This window comes from Pituophis catenifer, unplaced genomic scaffold (assembly GCF_029215685.1).
Source record: "Pituophis catenifer annectens isolate HBS135680 unplaced genomic scaffold, rPitCat1.0.hap2 SCAF_8, whole genome shotgun sequence".
Lineage (NCBI taxonomy): Eukaryota > Metazoa > Chordata > Lepidosauria > Squamata > Colubridae > Pituophis > Pituophis catenifer.
The window spans coordinates 71,920,345-71,942,935 of NW_027256888.1; the positions used below are offsets into that span (position 1 = coordinate 71,920,345).

At 41.1% G+C, this 22,591-nt stretch overlaps 1 protein-coding gene across 1 annotated transcript in view; it reads left to right on the forward strand.

The window, feature by feature from the left end:
• Nucleotides 1-22,591, forward strand: part of WDFY3 (WD repeat and FYVE domain containing 3) — a 203,958-nt gene that overhangs the window by 145,408 nt on the left and 35,959 nt on the right. The window contains exons 35-47 of the mRNA XM_070948211.1: nt 1,110-1,209; nt 1,567-1,727; nt 2,878-3,107; nt 6,436-6,545; nt 9,325-9,507; nt 10,871-11,028; nt 11,482-11,559; nt 13,678-13,905; nt 16,101-16,154; nt 16,828-16,996; nt 18,733-18,896; nt 22,034-22,182; nt 22,436-22,556. Coding sequence (XP_070804312.1) covers nt 1,110-1,209; nt 1,567-1,727; nt 2,878-3,107; nt 6,436-6,545; nt 9,325-9,507; nt 10,871-11,028; nt 11,482-11,559; nt 13,678-13,905; nt 16,101-16,154; nt 16,828-16,996; nt 18,733-18,896; nt 22,034-22,182; nt 22,436-22,556 — 1,905 coding nt within the window. The remainder of the gene's footprint in view (nt 1-1,109; nt 1,210-1,566; nt 1,728-2,877; nt 3,108-6,435; nt 6,546-9,324; nt 9,508-10,870; nt 11,029-11,481; nt 11,560-13,677; nt 13,906-16,100; nt 16,155-16,827; nt 16,997-18,732; nt 18,897-22,033; nt 22,183-22,435; nt 22,557-22,591) is intronic.

The following is a 22,591-nucleotide window of genomic DNA, read 5'->3' on the forward strand; positions in this document are numbered from 1 at the left end:
ATAGGGGGTCCGCGAAGACTTGAAGAAATGTTATTTAATTAGTCTTGAAGGTCCATGGCCACAAAAGGTATTTAAAGGGGGTCCGTGGTGAAGACCACTGACATATCAGAATAATTTTGAGAGTCTTGCAATGCTTTGCACCTTAAGAATAGCAATAGCACTTAGACTTATATACCATTTCACAGTGCTTTATAGCCCTCTCTAAGCAGTTTACAGAGTCAGCCTATTGCCCCTCCAACAATCTGGGTCCTCATTTTACCAACCTCAGAAGGATGGAAAGCTGAGTCAACCTTGAGCCTGGTGAGATTCGAACTGCCAAATTGCAGTCAGCCGGCAGTCAGCAGAAGTAGCCTGCAGTACTGCATTCTAACCACTGCGCCACCACGGCTCTAGAAGGCTAGTTGGTTTCACTCCATCTCCTCAGAAAGATTTTTATGCCAAAGATATAAGGGCAGTCCTATCTGTATATCTCATCTCTGATTTTCTAGCTACACTATCTTCTAATTAGGAAAAAAAGGAAAACTTTTTAGAGTATCATTTTTCCACATTTGTCAGCTTGTCTTCCTCCTTTAACTCATTCAGGCGGGAAGTAGCTCAGAAAAGTGAAAGACACAATTGGAGTGAGGATCAGGGGTGGGTTCCAGTGGTGGGTTGCCCCCGGTTCGCACCGGTTCTATAGAACCAGTAGTAAAACTGGCGGGAGGATCCACCCACTGACCCCGATGTCATCAAAACGCTTCTGCGCATGCGCAGAAGCGCATGCGGCCCCGCTGCGAACCGGTGGGTTCTACTTACCTTTACTACCGGTTCACAACGGGATCGCGCTCGCACGCTGGCTTGGCCTTATTGCCATGCGCTTAAAAGCCCTATTGGGCTTATTATCAGGAGATGTCTTATTTTGGGGGAAACAGGGTTCTAACACATTAATAATTTATTATTCGCTGTTACACTAAATATATTGAGTGATCCACTAAATATGGAAAGTCTTATTTGCACCAAGTGCCAGACCGTACAATGTTTAATGCATCTTAAATTTGCCAGAGTTCATAGTAACATTTCAGAATAGCTTCCTCTGATGACATCTTATTATCCTTATTCTGCATTTCTAGGCATCTCCGGAAAGATCAACAAGGGCCCAACAAAAAGAATTTCAGACTTATATTTTGGATAGTGTTATGGACCACTTGCTTGCCGCTGATGTTTTATTGGGTAAACATTCGTTTACATACTTTTATCCCTAACGAACTTTCTTCAAATCCTCAAAAGAACATAACTGATGAATTGCTGTAAATGCAAAATGTTGTTTCTACACATCAATTAAAAATGATGGATTACTCTAGTTGAGAATGATCCATTAAAACAAGAGCAATTGTTCTGTAAGCTTAAGAGTTCTGATACTGCATAATGATACTGTGTAATGTGTAATTTTACTTCTATGGAGAAATTGTTAGTTTTATGAAATGTCCTTATATGCTCTGTTCCATGGAAGGTGGAATTGGGGTATTATTATTTTTTTGTAGGTATTCATTTTGGGAATGAAATTCTTCTGCTGTTTTCCTTGTGTAGGTGAGGATGCATCTTTGCCTATCACCAGTGGGGGAAGCTACCAGGTGCTTGTAAACAACGTATTCTATTTCACACAGCGTGTGGTAGATAAACTTTGGCAAGGGATGTTCAACAAGGAATCGAAGTTGCTTATAGATTTCACACTCCAATTAATTGCACAGGTATGTTCACATGGTTTTGTGTTCAAATAAAAAAATTCTTCGGTTACCTAGACAGACAATACTTCCTATACTTATTCTCCTTTAAATATTTCTTTCCATAAAAATGTTTAGTAAAGATGGAAATATTTATGCACTCTGAAGAGAAGCCTTTATGCTTTCCCTTTCTCATACTTCATTGAATCAAAGTTAAAGTGGATTAATTGCTTGTTCGCAAGTTGGAGATGACTTCCTCTTAAACCAGTTTTCTCCTCCTCGCTCAATTGTATTGGCACAAACAGCAGCTTCTGTTGTTGAAGTCAGATCTTGTATCTGGCAATCACGTTAGAGCAATACGGGCAGGGGAGGGCTGCTGGAGCTTCGGAGGGGTTCGGGAGAACCTCTAGCTAAGATTCTGTGCAGTTCAAAGAATCCCCAAATCCCACTCCTGGCTGGCCCTGCCTGCCCCGCCCCGTTTCTCCCAGGAGTCCCCACGCGGCCCGTTTTGGATGCATGTAAGTGCAGGGCTTATGCGGAGGCTCGGGGAAGGCGAAAAACAACCTACTGGAAGTTTGGGAAAGCTGGAAACGGGCCTGTTTCTGGCCTTGAGAGGGCCTCCAGAGCCTGGGTAGGACGTTTTCGCCCTCCCGGAGGCTCGAAGAAAGCCTCCAGAGCCTGGGGAGGGCAAAAACACCCTCACCCCCCGTAGTGCAGGAGACCAACTAGGCCATGCCCACCATAGCCACACCCACCCAGCAACTGGGCAGGGAACCCCTTGCTAAATATTTTGAAGCCCACCCCTGAATAGGGGCAACTATTTCCCAATCTGTAAAGCTTCCAAACAGTTGTGGCTTTGTTCCGTAGATGTGCTGAAGGGAAAAAGTGAGTTCTGCAGATCTTATCAAAAGCTTCATCCTATTTTGACTTATTTTTTTCTTTCACAGGAAACAGTGAAAATTGGATTTTGCCAAGGCTATTTGATGAATACTTTTAATAACAAGAAGCAGTGTTAAGCAATGATTTAGGTTAATTTCCAAGATAATGGAACCTTCTCATTTAGCAGAGGAAAATCATTGCTGAAACTCTGTTTAAAAACACAGAAATAAAAGTGTACTGTACTGTTACGATTTCTCTCTTTAAAATGTTTATTTGTGTGTTGTTGTTGTTTTTAAAGTCAAAAAGAAGATCTCAGGGATTATCCTTGGATGCTATTTATCACTGCCTGAACAGGACCATCTTGTACCAATTCTCACGGCCACATAAAACAGTTCCCCAGCAAGTTGCTCTCCTCGACTCTCTAAGGATGCTTACCGTGAACCGAAGCCTGATCCTGGGTCCCGCAAATCACGACCAAGAATTCATCAGCTGTCTGGCTCATTGCTTGATTAATCTTTATGCAGGAAGGTAAGTGTCCCAGATTGTATGCTTTGCACTTTGGTTGATTGATTTAATAAATAAATAAAATAAAATAAATAAATTTTGTGTAATCATCAAGATGATTAACGTTAGGTTTCTTTTTTATAGGTGTGATTTATAAATCATAGCTCATATTTCTGATATTTAGGAAAGCAAAGTAGAGTAACCAATTCCTTGTAGACATGGAGCTTTAATTCTGGAACGGAAACTGGAAATTAGATATCAACCGTTGTGGCCCGCAGCCAGTAGAGCTGGCAGCAGAGTTGGACAGTGAGGAGGTTGGGGAAAAAGTTGGACCAGTCCTGGGGGCTGGGGAAGGCTCGGACAAGGGCTCTGCGTCGGAGGCAGAGAGGGAGGTAGACACCAGTGAGGCAGAGGAACAGCTGGAGCCCGTTCCCAGTGCGCCCATGCGCTGCTGCCAGAAATCAAGAACAACTCAGAAAGCAGGGTCGACTTGGGAGTAAAGCCACACCTTGGAGGTGATTGGTCCCTCCCATAGGAAATAAAAGAGCGAACAGGGAGTGGGCTTTTGCAGGAAACAATTCATTCATTCCATGACTCAGAGAGACTCTGTGCCAAGTTTGGCCTTGTACTGCGGTTGGAAACAAGTTACGTGGCAGCTTGCCATACAAGATAAGGTGTGTTGAGAAATATTCCTTTGAAAAACTGTTTGGACAAACCTTGCTGACTGTGAATGAACATAATTCACAGTTGTGTAAATCAAAGAGGTTTTGCCAGGATCAACTCCTGCCTCCTTCTTGTTAAGGGAGCTTAGGTCAGAACATCAACAATAAAAAGACAATCAGAAGCAGATTTGAAGAGCTTTTTATATATCAAAGCGTTATCCGTTTAAATGCTGTGTCAGGTACCAGTTTTTCTTGTACCCCTGAATGCTTCAGGTACCAGCTTCTACTCATAAATACTGAAATAATGAAGATGTATTGAGTTCGCACAGGTGACAGGACTTCCGATCATCATTTGTGGATTCTTTTCATAATTCTTTTTCATCTGCTTCATATACTAACATACTAAAGAAGAAACAGTCCTCTCTTCGTCTTCCTTTAGAGAAGCCAATTTACAAAAATGAATCTTGATCGTTGCTTGGAAGTTATAACCGCCACAACTTTGGCCAATTAAACCTGTCTGTCGATTTTCATAATCTGAGGCTGAGCTATTGTACATTACTTTCTCCATGATGCAGTCACACATTTTTTTTTTGTGTGTGTGTGAACATTTGGACCTTGTGTGGGAGGCATTTAAATAATGAGAACTCCCATCTGTTGGCTGAAGTAGCAGCATTATAAATTCATACCATATAATTGAACTTTACCTCGCTCAAGAGAGAATGAAAAGAGACAGAGTGTTCTGTTACATCATATGTTTTCTTTCCAGGAATTGTGATACAAGTAGTCCTCACTCAACAACAGTAACTGGGAGCAGAATTTCTGTCGCTAAGCAACATGGTTATAAATCATGGTGTCAGGTGACCATGCTGCTTAGCAACAGCAATTACGACAGTTCCCCCGTTGTTATCGTTAAGCGAATGACCACGGGTCATTGAACAAGGACTTCACACAACTTCTGTCCGGCTTCCCCATTGACTATGTTTGTGGAAATCCAGCAAGGAATGTTGCAAATCACAATCATGTGTCTGTGGGATACTGCAACCGTCACCGCTAGGCAACCTAGCTTGGTTGCCAAGTCCCAGATTGCGATCATGGGACCCCACCGGGCAATGCAACAGCTGGAACTTCAAAGGACCAGTTGTAAGCAGTTGTTCAGAATCATCATAAGTTCCAATGTTCACTGAAGAAGTGGTTGTTACCCAAAGATTACCTGCAGTTGACTTTATTTTTATTTTACAAAACTGAAACGCAAATGCAAAAATATATAAAGAAAAGAAAAAAAAACGTTTACACATTTTTGCAATCAGTTATTCATCATTTATATACACTTCATTTTCAAACCAAGGACCCCCTGTAATTTAACACTATGCTAAGACGCTGAGCTTGTTGATGGAAAGGTCGGCAGTTCAGTGGTTCAAATCCCTAGTGCCACGTAATGGGGTGAGCTCCCATTACTTGTCCCAGCTTCTGCCAACCTAGCAGTTCTAAAGCTCGTAAAAAAACACAAGTAGAAAAATAGGGACCACCTTTGGTGGGAAGATAACAGTGTTCTGTGCGCCTTTGGCGTTGAGTCATGCCGGTCACATGACCACAGAGGTGTCTTCGGACAGCGCTGGCTCTTCGGCTTTGAAACAGAGATGAGCACCGCCCCCTAGAGTCGGGAACTACTACCACATATGTGCGAGGGGAACCTTTACTTTTACCTAATATCTACAGAAAAACACAGAAGGGTTTCTCTTCAATTTGCCTGCATAATTCTGAAGTGTAATTTTTTTCCTGCTTCGAGCCTAGGAATCATAGTTTAAAATGAAATATTAGTTAAAAGGTATGCCCTAACACATGTGATAAATTGCTTCTTTACCTTTTTAATAAATATAAGGTTTTCTGCAAGTGCTAATTCCACAGCTAGGTTTTTTTTTTGGGGGGGGGGTAATATTACAGATAATTCAGAACCTTTTGTATTGATACATAACAATCATTTGTTTGGTCTTGTGGTTAGTAAGGCAGTTTGGTTTAGTGGTTAAGGCACCCGGCTAGAAAATTGAAAACTCTTGAATTCTAGGCCTGCCTTAGCCATGAAAGCCAACGGAATGGGCCAGTCACTCTCTCCCTCTCCGTCTCCTTCTCCCTCTCCCTCCCTCCCTCCCTCCCTCCCTCTCTTTCTCTCTCTCTCTCCCTCCCTCCCCCCTCCTTCCCCCCTCCCTCCCTCCCCCCCCCCTCTCTTGGCCCAACCCACCTCACAGAGTTATTGCTGTGGGGAAAAGAAGAAGAGTAAATGGATACAGTCACTGCTTTGAATTATTTGTAAAAATGAGAAAAGGTGGGATACAAATGAATAAAACAATCTTCCACTGCAGTTTGAAAATAGAACTTCTCGTGTTCTGTTTTCAAGTCTCTCCAATATTCGTTGCCTATCAATGCACTATCATTAATGCTATATTTTTAATTCAGCACCTGCCCACCTGAGTTTTTTGCTAGGCTGTTGCCTTTTAATAATTCTGTGCGTTTGACTATTACACCTTTTTCACTATTGAGCTTCTTGAGGCCCTCAGAAAATAAGATAACTGTGTGTATATTTATAAGTGCAGAAACCTGTCTGTTTATATCAGGACCAGCTCTCCTTCCCCCCACAGCTTTTCTAAAGCAAATATGCCTCCTTCACGTCTAACCTTCTTGGATGCTGTTTACAGCAGCGTTGAGGGTTTTGGTCTGGAAGCAGAGGCCAGAATGACCACGTGGCACATCATGATACCTTCTGACGTTGAGCCTGATGGAGTCTACAGTCAAGATGTCGGTGAAGGTAATGATACACTGTTAGGATATGGTTTGAGCCTAACAAGTTGTCCAGGCAATATATGTGTTCTGTGACTTTAATATGAATATGTATTGTGTGACTTTAAAGTTTTCCTGCTGATTCATTGTAATGCTGAGTCATGCTGTAATTAGATAATCACTGGTTGTGAATGTATTTAAGAAAGGTATTGTAAAGTATTCAGTTGATGATAAGCGACCATAGTGTGTGGAGCTGCTATCATTGTGCTATCATCGGTTGGATGGATCTGCTACCATCGTGGTTTGTGAACCAGAGTGAGTTTGTTATTCTAACCAACTACTGTTTGTGTGGTAAGAAGATTTTGTATCACTGGACTGATTTAACTGGCAAAGACTTGGATTGATTTAAAGACTATGAGATTGTTTTTTCACTATAAAGTAAACTTTTGATAAACCAGTTTGCACATCTCTTATTCATTGCTCTCAGCAACGTTTCTCTGTGCTTTACACTCTGCTGGTTGGTAACACAACAACAATATCCTTAACATACACCATGACGCATGTTAGGCTGAAATACGAGTCAAATGTTGCTTGTTGTGCTTCTTCCATCCTTTCCCTGATCTTTTAGCTACTTGTTAGAGCAGGGGTGTCAAAGCTCAAAGCCCGCGAGCTGGATCCGGCCCATACGCCTGGGGTGTGTGTGCCTGCGACCCTCCCCCCCCCCCCCCGAGCTCCCTTTTCGCTGGCAGAGGGCTAGCAAAACAAACTAAAAGCAAAACAAAACAAAAGCAGAAATGCTCAAATGCATCCAAGAAGGGACAGGAAAGGAGAAAGGGAAAGAGGAAAGAGGAAAGAAAAAGAAAAAGAAGGAAAGATGGGAAGGAAGAAGAAAGGAGAATGAAGAGGGAAGGAAAAAGAAGAGGGAGGGAGGAAGGAAGATTATAATGAGAGGGAGGGAGGGTTTGAAGGAAGTCATGCCTTAGCACTTGGCCATCACAGGTGCCCTCGAGACACGAGTGATGTCGAGCTGGCCACGCCCACCCCACCCTGGCTCCCCGAGGTGAAACACAATCCTGATGTGGCAATGTTGGAATGATGTGGCAATGATGTTGGAAATGCTAAGCAGACTTCAGCTCACCAGATTGAAATGGAGGCTACAAGAGGCCTAATTGACAGCAAGCAGTTTGAGAGTGTAAGATGGGGAATTAAAGTGATGATGGGCTGCGTAGCCACTTTAAATAGACCCTGCTAAGCTGCAGTCAGGAACGCATTAGAATTAGACATAAATCTCTTGTCACTCAGCGAAATCTGTGAGAAGGAGCAAACAAACAAAAAGTGTCTTAGTGAACAAATAACATTTTAGCTGCTGCTAGACATGTGGAAAACTCAGTGCCGACAGACGGCTGATCAGAGACATCATTATTTATTTATTTATTCATTTATTAATTAAGCTTATATGCCGCCCTCTCTCCGGAAAGGACTCAGGGCGGCTCACAGCAATAGAAAAACAGATAAAATCAATATTAAGTGTTAAAAACCATTAAAACTCCCCTTAAAAACCCCTTCAGTCCAATCCAGCCTGGCAAAATTATGTACCTATGATTATTCTAACAAAAATGCCATCTCTTGGATTCTAAGGTGTGGAATGGGGTATTTCCATTACGCCTGAGTGGCTGGGTTCAACCTAAGAAAAAGGTAGCCAGTCAAATATCTGAGTACAGGGAGTCCTCGAATTACGACCATTTGTTTAATGACTATCCAAAGTTACATCAACACTGAAAAACGTGACTTACAGCTTGTCCTCGCGCCTGTGACTGCTGTAGCATCTCTGCGGTTCACGTGACCATAATTCGGTCTCTTGGCAACCGGTATGTGTTTACGATGGTTGCAGCATCCCAGGGTCATGTGATGTCATTTGTGACCTTCCCCAGCAGCTTCCAACAAGCAGTCAGTGAGCGAAGCTGGATTCATTTAACAGCCACGTGATTCACTTAATAGAATCGAATAGAACAGAACAAAACAGAATAGGATTCTTTATTGGCCAAGTGTGATTGGACACACAAGGAATTTGTCTTGGGCCATATGCTCTCAGTGTACATAAAAAGACAAGATACGTTCCTCAAGAATCATAAGGTACAACCCTTAATGATAGTCATAGGGAACAAATAAGCAATCAAATCACATTAGGAAACAGTCAATATAAATCGTAAGGATACCAGCAACAAGGTTACAGTCATACAGTCATAAGTGGGAGGAGATGGGTGGTAGGAACGATGAGAAGATTAATAGTAATGCAGACTTAGTGAATAGTTTGACAGTGTTGAGGGAATTATTTGTTTAGCAGAGTATTACTGCTAATATTCACTTAACAACCAAAATTGGGCACCACTCATTTAACAACTGCCTTGCTTAGCAATGGAAATTCTGATTACCAGTTATGGACGTAAATCGAGGACTATCTGTATTAAACTTTATATGGCTCCGAAGTCAGAGTTGAAAAAAAGGCCAGTCCTTTCTATAGGGAACCATTGAGATAAATCATAAGCTTACAGAAATTGCATGTTACCATCTTTTCTTTACATTAGTGTCTCGCCTTAAGTTGACATGGCAAGTCTCTGACATTAGAACTGATTGCTTTTCAAATAAAAGTTATGCTACTACAGATATTTCCATGGATCATGTTGGCACTTAATCATTAATGCTAAAATAATGCTTAGATAAATGTCTTATTATATTTAACTCTCAGCAGTTTTTCAGCACCACGGTTCTCATAGTTGATCACAATTTTGTTCTATTCACATATACAGGTCGCCAACTTCTCCTTAAAGCTGTGAATCGTGTGTGGACAGAGTTGATCTACAGCAAGAAACAGGTTTTGGAGGAGGCTTTCAAAGTGTCCTTTCCAGTCAATGACAGAGGCCATGTGGATATTGCAGTTGCAAAATCTCTTATTGAAGAAGCCAGTTTAAAATGTTGGCAGAATCACTTGGGTAAGAGCAAGGGAAAGAAAAAAAAATCTAGCACTCTGATTTAGATTTAGGACATAATATGTTCTATGAAGCGATGTTCAAAATGTTTTGAACTTAAAACATTTTATACTTGAGATGCCTCTAGAATATTCGGAATAGCCCATTTAGATTTTTGAAACAATGGCTTTGAACTTGAAATTGAGTGCTTTGAGTTCAGCATTTTTCAGTTCAAACCAGTTGTGAAATCTGAACCGGTTCACTACCGGTTCACTGGCTGCACATGTGCACTGCACGCATGCATGCGCAGTGTGCAAATAGGTTGTAAAAAATGCTTTTAAAAGTTAAAAAAAAAGGCTTTGATGATCGCGCGGCTCAGCTGTGATCGTCAGAGCCTCTTTTTTTAACCTTTTAAAAGCATTTTTTAAAAGAAGCGGCAAGCGGGTGACCGGGTGATTGAGTGGGCATGGGCCAGGGGGGGCAGGCAGGGATTTTTGCTACCGGTTCTCTGAACCACCCGCTGCCATCGCTACTGGATCGGCCGATCCGGTCCGAACTGGGAGCATTTCACCCCTGGTTCAAACATACTCATACCATAGTTCTAAGGGGTCCCCCAACTCACCATTCTCCACACCTGCTGATTAACATTTTGAGAACATGGATGAGATATCTGATGGACATTACAGGTTTTCTTCCAGCCTGTGCGAGAGCCATCCGGTCCAGGAGATCCCTTAACCAACTCTGATAAGGAAGATTCCTATAATGTGATCTCTGTAGAAGTAGGCAGCGAGGGGCTCTGAATCCAACCAAAACTTAATTTGAGTCTTATATCAAGTAGATCACTGAACGGAAGGGGGATGCGGTGGCTCAGTGGCTAAGACGCTGAGTTTGTTGATTGAAAGGTGGGCAGTTCAGTGGTTCGAATCCCTAGTGCCGTGTAACGGAGTGAGCTCCCGTTACTTGTCCCAGCTTCTGCCAACCTAGCAGTTCGAAAGCATGTAAAAAAGGCAAGTAGAAAAACAGGGACCATCTTTGGTGGGAAGGTAACAGCATTCCGTGCGCCTTTGGCATTTAGTCATGCCGGCCACATGACCACAGAGACATCTTCGGACAGCGCTGGCTCTTCGGCTTTGAAACGGAGATGAGCACCACCCCCTAAAGTCAGGAACGACTAGCACATATGTGCGAGGGGAACCTTTACCATTATCTTTTAAGCAAGTAGATCTCTGAACTGTTGTTGAAACAAAACTTCCTTGGAAGCTTTGCAAAGTCCTAATACTATGTAGAACAACATGACAGTCTGCATTATATTAGATGGTAATGGTACTGTATATGGGGAGTTGTGAAGTACAATTATTGCATTTTTATCAATTGTTTTATCTTCCAGCTCATGAAAAGAAATGCATCAGTAGAGGAGAAGCTTTGATTCCAGCAACTCAATCAAAGTTATCTCGAGTCAGCAGTGGTTTTGGCCTCTCCAAGCTAACTGGATCAAGAAGAAACAGAAAAGAAAGTGGACTTAGTAAACATAATCTATCGACACAGGTAACTTACAGAATTAAAAGGCAAAACAAGTTCAAAATTAAACTTAACTGTTGTCTCCTACTCATTTAGCAACTTGTTCTGTGTTTTAACGTCACTTAATAAATTGTTTGTTTCCTTCATTGTATTCTGATGATATCAAGAACTGGCAATTTATAATCCTTCACATTTTTTGGACTTCATCTGTGTACTGGAGTCTGTTGGCATCTGAGGAGCCATTCTCTTCATTCTTGCCTTAGAACAGAGATGGAGAACTATGGCCCTTTTATGACTTGTGGACTTTAAGTCCCAGAATTCCTGAGCCAGCATCTATATGGCAGAAACTAGCAATCTGTCTGCCAAATTTCCATTAAAAAAATGACAATCTTGTGTTGTTATTTTTCAGTGCTGTTCTTTTTATATTTTCAAGAATGGACTTTCTTCTGTCTACAATAATATTTGTATTCTTACCATTAGGAGATTTCTCAGTGGATGTTTACTCACATTGCTGTGGTTAAAGACTTGGTAGACATGCAGTATAAAGAACATCAAGAGGTAAGTGAAATTAATAGGTCTTTTAATCAATATCTGCCCCTTCTCATTCTTCTGAATTGAGGGAGACAAGACATAAAGCACTAGCATGCATTTTAAGTAGAATGATCTGCCGTTTGCAAATCTAATCCCAAAGGTGCTTTAGCAACTAACTAGCAACTAACTAGCCTTTCTTTGTTTTGCTTGAAGACATTTTACTTCTCATCCAGGAAGCTTCTTCAGCTTCTTCTGAAGAACTGAAGAAGAAGCTTCCTTCAGTTGTAAAAAAAGCACCTTTGGGACAACCATGATCTGGATATCTCCATAGACCTCCATAGACATAGACATGTCCATTTGTACATAGACATGTACAAATCTAATAGTAAAAGCTCCTTCAATTAATTTTTTAAAAAGTATATTTATTTATTTATTTGTAATAAGTTTTTACATGGAATTTTAAAAATTCCAACTTCAATTGAACAGTGTGTTGACTGGATACAAATCACTTTAGAAAGTAATACTCAAAATGTTTACAGCAATATTCAGCACATTTATATCAATATATATTAATACCAATAAGTCATACTTTTTTTTTTTTAATTTGATTTATATGCCGCCCTTCTCCGGAGACTCAGGGCGGCTTACAATGCGTTAAGCAATAGCCTTCATACTTTTGTATATTTATACAAAGTCAGCTTATTGCCCCCACAAACTGGGTCCTCATTTCACCTACCTTAGAAAGGATGGAAGGCTGAGTCAACCTTGAGCCTTGGAGAGATTCAAACTTACAGTAATTGCAGACAGCTGGTGTTAATCACAATGCTTTTAGTCTGCTGAGCGACCAGGCCCGTACTATTTGTTTAACCAATTTAACACATCTTCCTTGTATCACTGATCCTTTCATATATTTCCCTGTTAATAGCTCCTGTTTTTGTCAGCTAGCCATTGATAAAATAAGTCCCAAATTAAAAAAATATTCCATTTCTTTTTTTTCCTTAATTGTAAGTGTTAGCTTGTCCATTTCTGCACATTCTAATGTTTTTCTAATCACGTCTTCATCAGTTGGGATCTCTTTACTTTTCCACTGTTGTGCAAATACTATTCTCGCTGCCGTTAATACATGTAAAATCAGATATACATTCCCTTTATTATACTTATCTGGTAAAACGTCCAACAAAAATGTTGCTGGTTTCAAGTCTATATGTTGTTTGATCATTTTTTTTCAACCACGTATGTATTTTTGTCCCAACATTTTTTCGTTTTTTTTGACATATCCACCACATATGATAGTATGAACCAGGTGTCTGATGACATTTCCAACATTTTGCAGATTTATTCTTAAACCTCTTTGCTAATCTAGAGGGCGGAAAATGCCATCTATGAAACATTCTATAAAGATTTTCTTTGTATGCAGTAGACATTGTTAAAAATGTATAATTATTTATTGAGTATTAAAATGGAAGAAGAACAAGTGAAAGAAACAGTGATGACTGTTCTGCCCCAGCTACGGACCCCAAAGAATGCAGCACACACAAAATCTATACGAAGCTTATTTTACTCAAATAACTCAGTCTTTTTAAACCAAAGGTTGTTAATAAACTTCCTTAACAGCCTACAAGCATTCTAAGATAAGGTAATCACAGTCTTACTAGAGTTGGCAGAAAGCCCAGAAACAATTTTGCAGAGAATCCAGACGCGAAGGAGAGTGAACTAAAGTTGTTCCCTACAGCTTGCTGCAATCGGTGTTCCTCCTTAAATAGGCTAAGGGAGTGGCCAATTAGCCCCAAGCCTTACTCTCAAGGAGACTTCCTCCTGAGGAGCCATTCCTGCCTTTTGGCAGCTCTGCGCACCCGTGCATTGAGAAGAGGCTCCTCCTCTTCGTCCTCTTCACTTAAAGGAGCTTCTGGAGGTTCTGAAGGCCTTGGCTGAATCCCCGTCTCTGGCACCACATCTTCTCCAGCCTCCTCACTGTCTGACTCGAGCGCCAGCTGCACAGGCTGCTGGCGCAGCATCACACCAGCCTCCTCATTTTCAGAATCAGCCACAATCCGCACAGGCCGCTGACGGGCCACAACAATAACGTGGGCCAAAAATTTTGGTTATTCGATAAAATGGCAGCTGACCTCTCCTCCCTTTTTCTAGCGTCAGCAAAATGCCTTGAAGTACGTGACAGAAGAGTGGTCTCAAATCGAATATGAGTTGTTACGGGAGAGAGGTCTTTGGGGGCCTCCCATCGGGTCTCACCTGGACAAATGGATGCTGGAAATGACCGAAGGGCCATGCCGGATGAGGAAGAAGATGGTACGAAATGACATGTTTTACGTGCAGTATCCTTACATGCCAGATACTGAACACGAGACCAATTTGCTGGTAAGTGTAAATGCATGAGAGAACTTATTTGTAGATTGGAGCAGTAGTCAAAGCACTATTTGATTGCTTCTGTTGTTGAAAATAACTTTTATCGCAATGATTGTCATCTGTAATGCAGCCTATATTTATTGGCCATTAATATTCATTGGCTGTGGATTTATAAAAGTTTGTTGCTGGGAGTGCGTTGCTATTGATAGATGTTGATTTATCTCTAAGAGTTTGTTACCAACAAATGTTTGGAGTTGCTGCCTAAGCCACATCGGCTCTATTGGTTTTTTCCTGTGGTTTCTTCTTCTACAATCCAGTTTCAGTCACAGGATAACCAAAGTAAAGTCATCTATGTCTTCTTGTCCTAATGCAATGGTCCCCAACCTTGGCAGCCCAGCTGAGAGAGGGGGGAACCGAGCCATGTGAGTGGCGGACTGGCGCATGTGCACACAGCTCAACTTGCGTGCATAGCTAGACTTGCGCAAGTTGAGCTGTGTGCACACACATACTGGCCAGCTGCTTGTGTAGCCTGTTTCCAAATAGGCCACGGCCTGATAGTGGGCTGTGGCCCGGGGTTGGGGACCCATGTCCTAATGTGCACACCAGATCTATATATGTATGATGTCTCAAGCCAGAGGCACTTTCCTGAAAGATGCTTGTATTTATACTTCTAGGCAAGCAGCAAAAATATGAAATGTAATGAGCCACTAATAGATTACCATGCAGGATTGATCATTTACATTTAACCTGCTGGATTAAAAGCTATTGCAGGTAGAGCTGGCCTGATAAAAAATTACATAGGAAGGTGATAATTCATTTGTGGACGTTGCAAGCCTGGCTTTTAATAATCTGTTCTACTTGCAGACTGAAGATTGAAACTATTAATTGAGAATTGCTAACATACTAAATAGATAGTCCTCAATTTATGGCCACAATTGAGCCCAAACTTTCTTTTGCTAAGCAAGGCAGTTGTTAAATGAGTTTTATGCCCATTTTACACCCTTTTCTTGCCACTGTTGTTAAAAGAATCAATGCAGTTGTTAAGTTAGTAGTACAGTTGTTAAGTGAATTCAGCTTCCCAATTGTCTTTGCTTGTCAGAAGGTCACAAAAAGTTATCACATGACCCTGGGACATTGCAATCGTCATAAATATGAACCAATTGCCAAGCATCTGAATTTAGATCACATGACCATGGGGATGCTGTAATGGTTGGAAGTGTAAAACACTGTCATAAGTCACTTTTTTCTGTGCTGTTATAACCTCGGTCACTAAATGAACTGTTGTAAGCGGAGGACTACCTCTGTATGCAATTCTTTCCTAGAATATTAATTCAGATCATATATCCATTAGCAATTAAGTAGAGCAGGGGTGTCAAACTCGCGGCCCACGGACCAGTTGCATCACCTGCTGCCCACGCCCACATCCAGTTTAGCGAAGGGAGAAAAAGTCACGATATGTCACATGACGCCGCCGTGATGACATGAGTTTGACACCCCTGAAGTAGAGTTTAACCTCAGTTCTAACCATTTTTAATGGATCAGATCAGGGGTGGGATTCAAAAATTTTAGCAACCAATTCTCTGCCCGATTGCTGGGTGGGCATGGCCATGGTGGGCGTGTCCTACTCAGCCTCCTGCACCATGGCGGGGGGGGGGGTGTTTTCACCCTCCCCAGGCTCCGGAGGCTTTTCTTGAGCCTCCAGTAGAGTGAAAAAGGGTTCCCCCAGGCTCTGGAGGCCCTCCGGATGCTGGAAACAGGCCCGTTTGCACACTTTTCACCCTCCCAGAGTCTCCACAGGGGCCCTGCACTTACCTGGCATCCAAAACTGGCCACGTGGAGACTCCTGGGAGAGGCAGGGCGGGTGGGTAGATGTAAAATTAGGATCCGGTTCGCCCAAACCAGTCCGAACCGGCTGACTCCCACCCCAGGATCAGATGCTGAACCGTCATTTTTCTCCCCTGCCTCCCCTCCCTGCCTCGCAATCCATGATGCAGAGAAAAGAAAGACTCAGTCTAGTATTTTATTTATTATTTATTTATTTATTAAATTTGTATACCGCCCTTCTCCTTTCGGACTCATTTTGAAGGCCTGACCAAAATAGATTCTGATAGTTTTAGCCAAGTGAACATGCCCTCATCGTACTAGCATTCTTCTTTAGTGTGATTTATTTTCCCCTCATGTTTTCATATTTAATGCCCTGTTTTCAGTTTGACTTCTCAAGTAAGGCTCCGGAGACAACTGACGAGGCCATTCCTCAAAAGGTAAAGAAAGAAAAAAGATATCCACGGGTGGCCGAGTGGCTTGAAATCTCTCTGCATGTTAGGCAATCGTAACAAAGCTTCCATGGTTGGCTTTTTGTGCTTTCTCAGTAATTCTGTTGTTGTAAAGATTAACAATCTATGATAAATACACTTAAGGGGGTGTGTTGCTGTATTCTCTTCACGTCTTTGATTTAATATAGCATTTCTCAACCTTGGCAACTTTAAAATGCATGGACTTCAACTCCATACAATTCTGGAAGTTGGTGTCCCATGCATGCTGATTGGGGATTCTGGGAGTTGCAGTCCACACATAACTGGCTGGGGAATTCTGGGAGTTAGAGTTCCTACATACTGGCTGGGGAATTCTGGGAGTTGAAATCCACCCATCTTAACGTTTCTGAGTATGGGAAATGCGGATCTAATACAACGTCTCTTTTAACTCTTTCTGTCTGTGCTACACACTAATGGTTTGAGATTTTACAGTAATATCACACTGCCTTTTCTTAATAGTTTCAATTTCTAATTCCAAATCTAACTGATTGCCTGGAAGTTAACTTTCAATTGTCCGTCTCCATTATACCTCTAGACCGCCAGGAGGTTTCTGTGCGCCTAGACAGACTTTCTTGAGATCGCATATTAATATGCTTAATCTTTTAATTCAAATATTTTTAAGAAACCTGCACGATACCGAAGAGCTATAAGCTATGACAGCAAAGAATATTACATGCGCTTGGCGTCTGGAAATCCAGCTGTCTTTCAAGACACCATTGAAGACAGTTCTGAAGGGGAAGCTGCACAACAAGAGCCCGAACATGGCGAAGACACAATCGCAAAAGTTAAAGGTTGCATTTTCTTTTCTGGTTTTTTTTTTTTTAATGCCCCTCAGATGTCCATTTGGTGTACATTTGGCAAGTTAAAACTATCAATGACACCTTTCTGTTTTGGGGAGATAATTAATGAACTATTATTTTATATAATAATACAATTCAAGGGGTTGGTTATTACCTTTAAAGCCCTACATGGCTCAGGGCCAGGTTATCTTCGAGATCGCCTTCTACCACATAGCTCCCAGCGACCGGTAAGATCCCACAGAGTTGGTCTCCTCCGGGTCCCGTCAGCTAAACAATGCCGGCTGGCGGGCCCGCGGGGGAGGGCCTTCTCTGTGGCTGCCCCAGCTCTCTGGAACCAGTTACCTCCTGAGGCCTGGACCACCCCCACCCTATTGGCCTTCCGAAAAGCGGTGAAGACCTGGCTTTTCCGGCAGGCCTGGCGCTGTTGATCTCGCTGTTGCGATCTTGTGAGATCCGGCCATGAATGGTGTGAATGGATTTTAATGTTTTAATTTTTAAATGTTTTTATGATTTATTTATTTTTTTAATGCTTTGTAAGCCGCCCTGAGTCTCCGGAGAAAGGCTGCATATAAATTGAACTAATAAATAAATAATAAATAAAATAAATTATATAAACAGGCAGAAATGAATCATTTTTCAGCCAAATGTCAACAGTAAAACCGCCTAAACAAAGAATCTTGTCCTGTCAAAGAAACTGACAGGACAAGCCAGTGGAATGTAAATTGAGAGCAAACCCTACTCCTTTACTAGCACCTAGTTTGGGTAATGAAACATCTGCAAGAAAACAGGCACGTTCAGAGAGCACCAAGGACCCCTCATCTCAATCCTGAGCTACAAATATTTTCCTTGATTGAATCAGTTTTACATTTCTAATTTAGAGCCAAATTGACTTTTTTAGCTGAAATGTTTTTTTTTTCCCTTTAATATGTAATCAGTACCCAAAGGCAGTCATGGTATTTTATTAAGAATATGATCCTCTAATTCACGGGTGTCAAACCGCAGGCCGGATGCTTCATGCTCAGGCCACACCCACCCTGGCTCCGCAAAGGCAAAAAACGTGATACGTGACGTCATGTGACGTGATCGAGTTTGACACCCGTGCTCTAATTCCTAAAGAGGCATAAAATATTGCAATGGTGGCTTGCACTCTTGTTGTTTTTTTTTACTTTTATTCTTTAATCCTTTCTTGTTTATAAGGACGGGCGAATCAATCCACTGCTTGCCAAGGCCACATTTCTAAACATTTCCCATCGGTTGGTAGCCTTTACTGTATCTTATGGTCCATGTGTGAATCAAACAGTTCACATTTTTATCTCACTTTTCTTTGTGATGCTCGAGATTATACATCTGATGTCCGCATTTTATACCCAAAGCAGGCCCCTTCAGAAGTTTAAGAGGACAGATTGTGATTTGCCGAGATCATTTACATTTGCTTTTCATTGCTAAGCAACACAGTGAAACTATTGACTGCCTTTGACCAAGCAGCTCTTAATAAAATTGACGTGTTGATTTAACTTTTTTTTTTATTGGATCAGCAGCTGCTGGTTGCACTGACATTTTGTCTTCTTTTGGATGTGATTTTTACAGGCATGGCTATAAATCTCAAAAGTGCAGTAAAAGAGACATTTATTTCAGTTGACTTGCTGATTTGCAGCTCTACTTAGCTACCGTACAAAGCTCATTGACTGTATAAACATGTGGTTGATGCATTCTGTTATACAATGCAGGACTTGTTAAACCACCGTTAAAGCGATCTCGTTCTGCACCTGATGGGGGTGATGAGGAGAACCAGGAGCAACTCCAGGATCAAATCGCTGAGAGCAGCTCAATAGATGAAGAGGAAAAAACTGATAACACAACTTTGCTTCGACTGCTTGAAGAAGGAGAGAAGGTACATAATATTGGCTTCTGTTCTATACATCACAAGATCGTCTTTCTGAACATAGCAATAACACTTAGACTTACCGTATTTTTTGGAGTATAAGACGCTCCGGACTATAAGACACACCTACCTTTTTTGGTGAGGAAAACAAGAAAAAGAAATCTGCCTCCCAGCAATTTTGCCTCGTTGCAGCAAACAGCAAATAGCCTGTTTTACTTTCATTTTCTTTTTCAGCATAGCTTGATTAGCACAAGAAAAAAAAAATCTGCTCCCAGCAATTTACCTCCTTGCAGCAAGCAGCAGAGGCCCACGCAGCAATAGGCAGTGGCAATCCCTGTAGCCTGAAACAGCTGAGAGTCGGGAGGCCGATCCAAGGACAACCAACTTGTACTAATTAGGCTGTGCTGAAGCTGAAATGAGCTGTTTCTTCTTGCTGCTTGCTGCAAGGAGGTAAATTGCTGGGGGGCAGAGGCCAAAGGCTGGGGGCCAGTGGGTAGGCGGGGCTACATTTGGTGTATAAGACACACCTAAATTTTCACCCCCTTTTAGGGGGGAAAAAGGTGCGTCTTATACTCCGAAAAATACGTTATATATATATCCTCACAGCACTCTCTGAGTGGTTTACAATATCAGCATATTGCCCCCAACAATCTGGGTCCTCATTTTTCAGACTTCAGAAGGATGGATGGTCAGGATTGAACTGCTGGCAGTGAGCAGAGTTAGCCTATAAACCTTGGATTAAACTCCAGGCCGTGGGCAGAATTTGCCTCCAATACTGCATTCTAAGCATGGCACTACCAGAGCTCTTATTATATTACTACTAGATTCCTTTCATAAAATTGGACATCCGCTTCCAAATTAACATGAACTTAAGTGGGATTTTACAAAAGACTCTTTTTACCAAGTTGTCATATTAATTGAGACAGAATGTTCCACAGGAAATCCTGTTACAACTGTGAATACTAATGAATGCTAATATTTTAGGGATTGATTTAATCTCCAGTTAAGCTCTTCTTTTTACTTGTTTGCCATAAGAATAATTAAACTTATGACTTGACAAACAATATTAAATTGGATGTCAGTGGTTCACTGAAGTTTAAGCTCATCTTTGTCTGCTAAGCTCCTTTAAATATATTTATATCAAAGTTGACTAGCAAGTTGATAGAAAATAATCACCAGATTTCCAGAGAACTGCTGAGCAAAGTTTGAATATATAGGCATACATAAAGCTAGAGATAATGGATTTAAATATTTTAAATAAAATGTATTATTGATGTACTTCAAATATAATATTACTAATAAAATTTATAACAAATTAGTTTTGATTTTGTAGGAATTAATTGCGCCATATTTTATTTTATTGGAAGTAAAATAATAATCTTAAATCATCTCTTTAAGGCAACCAGTTTACGCAAGACTATCATATTTTTAATAGCTTGGTATTTTTTTTGTTCTTTTTGAATAGGTTGCTAAAATAGTGTCAGATTGCAGTTTTAATCCATCAAGTGTATCTGTGTGGGTATTTAATTTATTATAAAAATATTTTGAATATTTGAGGCAGCACTGAATTATATTTTTTTTAAATATTTTTTTCATATTCAATTATTACTAATCTTTTTTTTAAAAAAAAGTTTTATTTTAGATTAAAAATAAAATAAAAAAAACAAAAAAACACAACAACAATAACATAAAAATATCATCCTTACAAACGATCATAGACAGCATCTCAATCGGTTAAAATCATTTCGTGCTTACAATTCTCCAAATCTTTATACACTAATTTATTGCTCTTTTTTCCTTACCATGTCTTTGAAACCCAAGTTAAATTATTTTATGTTCTATTAACATTTTCATAATTGTTCACATTCAAATAGTTTATTTTCAGAGAGCCCAGTATATTTTGAGTTTTCTATAGTTCATGGGATTTCTGCAACTATCCATCAAATTCATTTGTTTAAAGTCAAGTGTAGGAGGAGAAGCAGAGAGCCAGAGAGTGGAGTCAAGAGAGGACTCAGCCTAGAATTATTACATGTCCACAAACACTCCAAATTCCTCCCCCCACCGCCCCCCGAATTCCGTTGACTCTTTACTAGTAATAATTTAGTGGTGACGGCAGGGAAGGTCACAAATGGTGATTACATGATTCCAGGATAGGGTAACTATCATAAATATACGCCAGTTGCCAAGCGCTCAGATTTTGATCCTGTGACCATGGGGAATGCTGCAACATTTGTAAGTGTGCAAACCAGTCACAAGTTAAAGGTAAAGGTTCCCCTCGCACATATGTGCTAGTCGTTCCTGACTCTAGGGGGCGGTGCTCATCTCCATTTCAAATCCGAAGAGCCAGTGCTGTCCGAAGACGTCTCCGTGGTCATGTGGCCAGCATGACTAAAGGCCAAAGGTGCACAGAATGCTGTTACCTTCCCACCAAAGGTGGCCCCTATTTTTCTACTTGCATTTTTTACGTGCTTTCGAACTGCTGGGTTGGCAGAAGCTGGGACAAGTCACGGGAGCTCACCACGTTAATGCGGCAATAGGGATTCGAACCGCTGAACTGCCGACCTTTCAATCAACAAGCTCAGCGTCTTGCCCACTGAGCCACCTCGTCCCCACATAGGTTACTTCTTTCAGATTGTAACTTTGAACGATCACTACACAAATGGTGGTAAAGTCAGGGCTACCCTATAGTCATTATACTTGCAGTTAAATGGTCATTTAAGGATTCTTCTTCCAATATCTCAGGGATTGCCACAAAGAAGAGGGAGTCAAGCTATTCTCCAAAGCACCTGAGGGCAGGACAAGAAGCCATGGGTGGAAACTAATCAAGGAGAGAAGCAACTTAGAACTAAGGAGAAATTTCCTGACAGTTAGAACAATTAATCAGTGGAACAACTTGCCTCCAGAAGTTGTGAATGCTCCAACACTGGAAGTTTTTAAGAAGAGATTGGATAACCATTTGTCTGAAGTGGTGTAGAGTTTCCTGCCTAAGCGGAGTTGGACTAGAAGACCTCCAAGGTCCCTTCCAACTCTGTTATTCTTTTCTATTCTAAACTTCATCCTGAATTAAAGTGATTTTCTTCCAAAACCAAACAGGAAAAAAAAATACAATATTTTTGCTCTTGATTAAATAATGGGTCTTGTTACAGATACAACACATGTATCGTTGTGCCCGGGTTCAAGGACTGGACACCAGTGAGGGACTTCTCCTCTTTGGAAAAGAACATTTTTATGTGATTGACGGATTCACCATGACTGCTACACGGGAAATACGGGACATTGAGACCCTGCCTCCAAAGTGAGTGACGCTTTACAACAGTGGACAGTGCAAGAGAAAAATGTTAAGATATATAAAAATTTATATGTAAAAATGTACACAGTCTGTTTTTAATTCCAGTCGTGAGATAACAATGAGATAAATAACGCTGAAAACAACGATGTGAAAGATCATGGAAACAAAATGCCCGAAATGAAGAAAGTAAAACCTACTGAACAACATTGTAGATTGATAATTTCACTTATACCTTCCATCTTACTCTCACTTTCTACAGTATGCATGAGCCTATTATACCCCGAGGCGCAAGACAAGGTCCAAGTCAGCTAAAAAGGACATGCAGCATATTTGCCTATGAAGACATCAAAGAAGTGCATAAAAGAAGATACTTGCTGCAGGTAGTTATGCTGGCCTAGGCTTGTTTGATACGTGA